The sequence below is a fragment of the Cottoperca gobio genome, chromosome 4 (assembly GCF_900634415.1).
Source record: "Cottoperca gobio chromosome 4, fCotGob3.1, whole genome shotgun sequence".
Lineage (NCBI taxonomy): Eukaryota > Metazoa > Chordata > Actinopteri > Perciformes > Bovichtidae > Cottoperca > Cottoperca gobio.
Genome location: NC_041358.1, coordinates 28,919,349 through 28,928,342, shown reverse-complemented (window position 1 = coordinate 28,928,342; position 8,994 = coordinate 28,919,349). Strand labels below are relative to the sequence as shown.

Sequence of the window (8,994 nt, the reverse complement as noted above, 5' to 3'; positions counted from 1 at the left end):
AGAGAGAGAGCTGTGTGAGAGAGAGAGAGAGAGAGCTGTGTGAGAGAGAGAGCTGTGAGAGAGAGCTGTGAGAGAGAGAGAGAGAGAGAGCTGTGAGAGAGAGAGAGAGCTGTGAGAGAGAGCTGTGAGAGAGAGAGCTGTGAGAGAGAGAGAGAGAGAGAGCGTTGTTAAGAGAGAGAAGATGTTTGTGAGAGAGAGAGGAGCTGTGTGAGAGAGAGAGAGCTGTGTGAGAGAGCTGTGAGGGAGAGAGAGTTGTGGAGAGAGAGCTGTGAGACAGAGAGAGCTTGTGTGTGTGTGTGTGTGTGTGTGAGAGAGAGAGAGCTGTGAGAGAGAGAGCTGTGTGTGTGAGAGAGAGAGAGTTGTGAGAGAGAGAAAGAGAGAGAGAGAGCTGTGTGAGAGAGAGAGAGAGAGAGCTGAGAGAGAGAGAGCTGTGAGAGAGAGAGAGAGAGTAGAGAGCTGGTGAGAGAGAGAGAGAGCGTGTGAGAGAGAGAGAGAGAGAGAGCTGTGAGAGGCGTTTAAGTTTATAGTTACAACAATTAGAAAAATAAAATAAATAAAATATTAAATATTATTACATTTAATTAATCAATAATTAAATTATATTAAATAAAGTATTTTGATAATCGATAAATCATTACAGTTTTTTTAAATGCAAAACTGTCAGAAAATGTTGTTTTCAGCCTGTAAAATATGCAGATTTGATGCTTTTCTCTGTTTTATATCATATTAAATTACATACATATTTTTAATAATATTTTATTAATTTTTACACAACCAAATTAATTACCAGATATTGCCAATTACAGAGCAAGAATAAATAAATAAATGAGCTAAAATACAATATATAGATTGTTGTATACTCTAGCATACTGTCAAAGGAGAGGATAAAGTGTGTTTGACTTATTAGTAAATCAAAGCGTGGATATTCAATTAAAGATAAGTGAATATCTTTAATACTGATCTCTTTATAGTAATATTTCCTGCAGAAATGTCTTTAAATGCTGTTTTCAGGAGATTTTCTTACTTTATTTGATTTTTTAAATAATATTTCATAACTTTTTACACAACCGAAAAAGTGCAGAATTAAAGATCAACAATAAATAAATTAACATACATATTAACTACAATATTTGCATTTCTGTATACATGAGCACCCTGTCAAGGGAGAGGAATAAAGTGTGTTTGATTTATTTGTAAATAAAACATGGATGCCCTTTCTGCAGTAAAAGTGAATATATTTATTTACTTAAAAGTAACTGTTTCATGCTTCTTAAATGTCAGAAAATCATATTAAAGTGAATAAGACAAGACATTTAAAGACGTCACTTTGGACTTTGGGAAAAGACATTTTTCATATTTTCCGAGATGTTATACACCAAACTATAAATCTAAATAATAATTGATGATGGAAACAATGGTTTGTTGCAGCTTGTTATCTCCAGTGGGGATGAATCTGCAGCAGTTTATGGGATGTCCGGTGTGGAGCAGGTTCTTACCAGCTGACGGTGCAGTACAGCGTGCTCACCACGAGCATGGCGAAGGCGAGGTGCCAGGAGTAACACATGGTGACGAACATCATGTTGTTGTGATCCGTCAGGTCCCACTCAGGGCCGCGGGGGGGGTACAGCACAAATCCAATCTGCAGCCAGAGAGGAGACGTTAGGAGACGTTAGGAGACGTATGGAGACGTATGGAGACGTAAGGAGACGTAAGGAGACGTAAGGAGACGTTAGCAGATGTAAGGAGACGTATGGAGACGTATGGAGACGTTAGCAGACGTAAGGAGACGTATGGAGACGTATGGAGACGTTAGCAGACGTAAGGAGACGTTAGGAGACGTTAGGAGACGTTAGCAGACGTAAGGAGACGTATGGAGACGTTAGCAGACGTAAGGAGACGTTAGCAGACGTAAGGAGACATATGGAGACGTATGGAGACGTTAGCAGACGTAAGGAGACGTTAGGAGACGTTAGGAGACGTTAGCAGACGTAAGGAGACGTATGGAGACGTTAGCAGACGTAAGGAGACGTTAGCAGACGTAAGGAGACGTTAGGAGACGTTAGGAGACGTTAGCAGACGTAAGGAGACGTATGGAAACGTATGGAGACGTTAGCAGACGTAAGGAGACGTATGGAGACGTTAGGAGACGTAAGGAGACGTAAGGAGACGTTAGGAGACGTATGGAGACGTATGGAGACGTAAGGAGACGTATGGAGACGTATGGAGACGTAAGGAGACGTAAGGAGACGTAAGGAGACGTAAGGAGACGTTAGGAGACATAAGGAGACGTTAGGAGACGTTAGGAGACGTAAGGAGACGTAAGGAGACGTAAGGAGACGTTAGGAGACGTATGGAGACGTAAGGAGACGTTAGCAGACGTAAGGAGACGTAAGGAGACGTTAGGAGACGTTAGGAGACGTAAGGAGACGTTAGGAGACGTATGGAGACGTAAGGAGACGTTAGGAGACGTAAGGAGACATTAGGAGACGTATGGAGACGTAAGGAGACGTTAGGAGACGTTAGGAGACGTAAGGAGACGTTAGGAGACGTAAGGAGACGTATGGAGACGTAAGGAGACGTAAGGAGACGTATGGAGACGTAAGGAGACGTTAGGAGACGTTAGGAGACGTATGGAGACGTAAGGAGACGTAAGGAGACGTATGGAGACGTATGGAGACGTTAGGAGACGTAAGGAGACGTAAGGAGACGTATGGAGACGTTAGGAGACGTTAGGAGACGTATGGAGACGTATTGAGACGTTAGCAGACGTAAGGAGACGTAAGGAGACGTAAGGAGACGTAGGAGACGTAAGGAGACGTTAGGAAGACGTTAGGAGACGTAAGGAGACGTTAGGAGACGTAAGGAGACGTAAGGAGACGTTAGGAGACGTATGGAGACGTAAGGAGACGTTAGGAGACGTATGGAGACGTAAGGAGACGTTAGCAGACGTAAGGAGAACGTTAGGAGACGTTAGGAGACGTAAGGAGACGTTAGGAGACGTATGGAGACGTAAGGAGACGTAGGAGACGTAAGGAGACGTTAGGAGACGTATGGAGACGTAAGGAGACGTTAGGAGACGTTAGGAGACGTAAGGAGACGTTAGGAGACGTAAGGAGACGTATGGAGACGTAAGGAGACGTAAGGAGACGTATGGAGACGTAAGGAGACGTTAGGAGACGTTAGGAGACGTATGGAGACGTAGGAGACGTAAGGAGACGTATGGAGACGTATGGAGACGTTAGGAGACGTTAGGAGACGTAAGGAGACGTAAGGAGACGTATGGAGACGTTAGGAGACGTTAGGAGACGTATGGAGACGTAAGGAGACGTTAGGAGACGTTAGGAGACGTATGGAGACGTAAGGAGACGTTAGGAGACGTATGGAGACGTAAGGAGACGTAAGGAGACGTATGGAGACGTATGGAGACGTTAGGAGACGTTAGGAGACGTAAGGAGACGTAAGGAGACGTATGGAGACGTAAGGAGACGTTAGGAGACGTATGGAGACGTAAGGAGACGTAAGGAGACGTTAGGAGACGTTAGGAGACGTAAGGAGACGTATGGAGACGTTAGGAGACGTAAGGAGACGTAAGGAGACGTTAGGAGACGTTAGGAGACGTAAGGAGACGTATGGAGACGTTAGCAGACGTATGGAGACGTTAGCAGACGTATGGAGACGTAAGGAGACGTAAGGAGACGTATGGAGACGTTAGCAGACGTAAGGAGACGTATGGAGACGTTAGGAGACGTAAGGAGACGTAAGGAGACGTTAGGAGACGTTAGGAGACGTATGGAGACGTTAGGAGACGTTAGGAGACGTAGACTTAGGAGACGTTAGGAGACGTAAGGAGACGTATGGAGACGTTAGCAGACGTATGGAGACGTATGGAGACGTTAGCATACGTATGGAGACGTAAGGAGACGTAAGGAGACGTATGGAGACGTTAGCAGACGTATGGAGACGTATGGAGACGTTAGCATACGTATGGAGACGTAAGGAGACGTAAGGAGACGTATGGAGACGTTAGCATACGTATGGAGACGTAAGGAGACGTATGGAGACGTTAGGAGACGTATGGAGACGTAAGGAGACGTAAGGAGACGTATGGAGACGTTAGCAGACGTAAGGAGACGTATGGAGACGTTAGCAGACGTAAGGAGACGTATGGAGACGTTAGGAGACGTATGGAGACGTATGGAGACGTTAGGAGACGTAAGGAGACGTTAGGAGACGTTAGGAGACGTTAGGAGACGTATGGAGACGTTAGCAGACGTAAGGAGACGTAAGGAGACGTAAGGAGACGTATGGAGACGTAAGGAGACGTATGGAGACGTAAGGAGACATAGAGACGTTAGGAGACGTTAGGAGACGTAAGGAGACGTATGGAGACGTAAGGAGACGTTAGGAGACGTAAGGAGACGTTAGGAGACGTATGGAGACGTAAGGAGACGTTAGGAGACGTTAGGAGACGTAAGGAGACGTTAGGAGACGTAAGGAGACGTATGGAGACGTAAGGAGACGTAAGGAGACGTATGGAGACGTATGGAGACGTAAGGAGACGTTAGGAGACGTATGGAGACGTATGGAGACGTTAGGAGACGTTAGGAGACGTATGGAGACGTTAGGAGACGTATGGAGACGTATGGAGACGTAAGGAGACGTATGGAGACGTAAGGAGACGTTAGGAGACGTATGGAGACGTAAGGAGACGTAAGGAGACGTTAGGAGACGTTAGGAGACGTAAGGAGACGTATGGAGACGTTAGGAGACGTAGGAGACGTAAGGAGACGTATGGAGACGTAGGGACGTAAGGAGACGTAGGAGACGTTAAGGAGACGTAAGGAGACGTTAGGAGACGTTAGGAGACGTATGGAGACGTATGGAGACGTTAGGAGACGTTAGGAGACGTATGGAGACGTTAGGAGACGTTAGGAGACGTAAGGAGACGTAAGGAGACGTATGGAGACGTAAGGAGACGTTAGGAGACGTATGGAGACGTAAGGAGACGTAAGGAGACGTTAGGAGACGTATGGAGACGTAAGGAGACGTTAGGAGACGTTAGGAGACGTAAGGAGACGTTAGGAGACGTAAGGAGACGTATGGAGACGTAAGGAGACGTAAGGAGACGTATGGAGACGTATGGAGACGTAAGGAGACGTTAGGAGACGTTAGGAGACGTATGGAGACGTATGGAGACGTTAGGAGACGTTAGGAGACGTATGGAGACGTTAGGAGACGTTAGGAGACGTAAGGAGACGTAAGGAGACGTATGGAGACGTAAGGAGACGTTAGGAGACGTATGGAGACGTAAGGAGACGTAGGAGACGTTAGGAGACGTAAGGAGACGTATGGAGACGTTAGGAGACGTAAGGAGACGTTAGGAGACGTTAGGAGACGTATGGAAACGTAAGGAGACGTAAGGAGACGTAAGGAGACGTTAGGAGACGTAAGGAGACGTTAGGAGACGTATGGAGACGTTAGGAGACGTTAGGAGACGTTAGGAGACGTATGGAGACGTAAGGAGACGTAAGGAGACGTATGGAGACGTATGGAGACGTAGGAGACGTTAGGAGACGTATGGAGACGTATGGAGACGTAGGAGACGTATGGAGACGTTAGGATACGTTAGGAGACGTTAGGAGACGTTAGGAGACGTTAGGAGACGTAAGGAGACGTATGGAGACGTAAGGAGACGTTAGGAGACGTAAGGAGACGTTAGGAGACGTCAGGAGACGTAAGGAGACGTCAGGAGACGTATGGAGACGTCAGGAGACGTAGGAGACGTATGGAGACGTATGGAGACGTTAGGAGACGTTAGGAGACGTATGGAGACGTATGGAGACGTAAGGAGACGTTAGGAGACGTTAGGAGACGTTAGGATACGTAGGAGACGTATGGAGACGTAGGAGACGTTAGGAGACGTAAGGAGACGTTAGGAGACGTTAGGAGACGTAAGGAGACGTTAGGAGACGTAAGGAGACCGTAAGGAGACGTTATGGAGACGTAAGGAGACGTTAGGAGACCGTAAGGAGACCTTAGGAGACGTTATGGAGACGTAAGGAGACGTAAGGAGACGTTAGGAGACGTTAGGAGACGTAAGGAGACGTTAGGAGACGTAAGGAGACGTATGGAGACGTAAGGAGACGTTAGGAGACGTAAGGAGACGTTAGGAGACGTATGGAGACGTTAGGAGACGTTAGGAGACGTAAGGAGACGTTAGGAGACGTAAGGAGACGTAAGGAGACGTAAGGAGACGTTAAGAGGTAATGCAGCGGCGTATAAGATGCAGAATGACGTGAAACTCAGTTCATTAATCTCGTTAAAAGCTTTTCAATCTAAAAGATTCCTTCAGATGTAAATGTTTTTCTATTTCTCTTTTAGAATATGAAATATGAAATATGAGTTCCCTTTGCTTGAGTTTTAGTTTTCATTTTGTCTGCTTTGTGTTTTGTGAAAATAAATAGCAAAGACTAAAAATACTCTGTTACAAGTAAAACCAGAAGTTACTTCAGGAAACGTTCAGAAGTATTTTCAGCCAAATGTACTTAAAATATCAAAAGTAAAAGTCCTCATCCTGCAGAATGGCTCCTTTTAAAGTGTAATATTATTATATAATATTACATTATTCTGTTTTTATCACTTTTAAATACTTTGAGAAAGTAGAAAGTAAAATTGAAATACTCAAGTCCAGGACTTTAGTACAATCACTGTGTGTAAGTATGAGTCCTGGCCAGGAGATGAAATAATCTCAATAAAGGTTAAATACATATTTAATAAATGAACAAACATCTGCTGTTCATGCACACGTTGATGTTTACCTGCCAGAACCAGCTGCCCTGCAGCAGAGTGAGCGTGCAGCGCAGCAGCTCCAGGAGGACGTTCCCTCGGTGGAAAACCTCCAGGAAGGCAACCAGAGCCTGACCGAAGACGGCGAAGAGCAGCAGCTGGTGCATGTGGACGTCGAGCATGCTCCGGCCATGGAGGTGGTAGAAGAAGAGGAAGCCTGCACACACAGACACAGGAGTCAGTCTCATGCTGACATGGATATGCTGTTGTAGATTACTGCAGTTACCAGAATAATACAAAACATCGTGCTGTAGCTCTGCTAATCTGAAATACATTAAATACACCATGTGTTGCAATTGAGGGTGTGTGAAAGGTAGTTAGCAAGGCAGCAGACAAGTGTAAATAAAAGATAAATGCCTAAAACAATAGTTTTATTGTGTTATGAATATGCAGTTTAAACAGTTATCTAAATGTGATGCGTCTGCCGCTCGTAGAAATGCAAACTTGACCAAAACATTGTATGAAACAGTCTCGTAAAATAATGTAAAACTTATTGAAACAGTATTTCTAAAAGAGTTAGTATGAAAAAATATTGTAAAAATTGTTATTATTGTTTAATAATTTGATTTAATATCAAAATATTAAAGCGTGTAAGCACTGAGTGATACGACTGAAACCTATAATCTTATGTACTTATCTTTATAATAAAAACCTTGTTACTAATATGAACACATCTTTTTATTGTTTTTGGGGTATTTTAACTTGTAAATGTTTTGTATGTATCTTTAACTTAAAGTAATAGATAAATGTTTGAAATAGATTAACGTCCAGCGTAAAGTACAAATGTAAACTTGACCAAAATAATCTAAACTGACAGTTTGTATGAAACAAACACTTTAATAATACTGTACAATATAATTATTATAATGAGACATTTGTCTGTGTGGGTACTACTAAATAAATCTTCTCACCTTCATTAAAGAAAGCAACAGCCAGCATGAGCCGGTCCAGCGCCAGAGGAGCCGCCTCGGTGGTCTGAAGAACCAAAGACACGGTGGCAGCCAGGCCGAAGAAGAAGTACATGGTGGCGTGCTGCCAGTTCATCAGGTACTGCCAGTGTTTCTCCGTGAAGTCGTACAGCTGCAGTCTGGGCCCGCCGGCTGCAAACTGCTCCGCCAGCATCCCTGCAGAGGATCACAGCTCCTTAGTTAAAGAGGGAATTCTGCAAAGCCTCGTGTGCTGGTGCTCTGGTGAGTGCACGCCACTGAGCAGGCGAAGTGAAATGTTAAGGAAGCGTTAGGAAGATGCACGAAACTGACCAACTAAGGAGAAGAAGAGCACGACAGAGTTCTCGATGACCTCCAGGCGGCGCTGCGAGGCTCTGCTGGCCAGCCGAGTGGAGCCGATGTTCTTGTTCCTGCGGGTGGCGTGCCACAGCGAGTGTTTCCCCCGTCCACCAGATCCCGGCCACCAGGAAGAAGCTGCCGGGCAGCGCGTGGCCCTTAAAGCTCCCCATGACGCCCTGAATCACACCAGACACATCTGTTAACAGCTGTGGACCAATCAAGAGGAGACATGACTTTATCTCAGTGGTCTAAGAAAACAAGAACTTTTATTATTATTATTATTATTATTATTATTATTATTATTATTATTATTATTATTATTATTATTATTATTTCCTTTATAATCAATGAGATCGTCTGATTAAATAAAAATGTAATAAATAAATAAAATAAGATTAGAAAGAGTTCTTCAGCTCGACTGTATTTCTAACCTGCTGGCAAATGTGCAGGAATAATAAATGTGAAGAGAAAAGTGGAGGAGTGGCTGCAATTGAGTTAAACAGCATAATCAGACATAATTAGTGTGTGTGTGTGTGTTTGTGTGTGTGTGTGTGTGTGTGTGTGAGAGAGAGAGTGTGTGTGTGTGTGTATGTGTGTGAGAGAGAGTGTGTGTGTGTGTGTGTGTGTGTGTGTGTGTGTGTGTGTGTGTGTGTGTGTGTCCTTCAGCTGACCCTGGTAGACGTGTGTGTAGAAGGGAATAAAGCTGCTCTTTCTCTACTTTTCAACATGAACCTGTCTGCAGGTTATCGACGCTCCTCCATGTTTCACAGTGAGAGCTGCAGCTGACGGCGGCGTGCTGCGTGCTGCCATCTCCTGCTGCTCCCCCCGACACGTCTGTTCTCTCAGGGGAACCAGCACATGC

The 8,994-nt window shown here is 44.7% G+C and overlaps 1 protein-coding gene across 1 annotated transcript; it reads right to left on the bottom strand.

Moving 5' to 3' along the window:
• Positions 1 to 1,492: 1,492 nt before the first annotated feature.
• tmem45a (transmembrane protein 45a) lies at positions 1,493 to 8,302 on the bottom strand. Its single transcript, XM_029429657.1, is given in 5 exon segments — positions 1,493 to 1,639; positions 6,819 to 7,003; positions 7,758 to 7,970; positions 8,106 to 8,235; positions 8,237 to 8,302. Coding segments are annotated over 5 exon segments (741 nt in total).
• Positions 8,303 to 8,994: the final 692 nt, after the last annotated feature.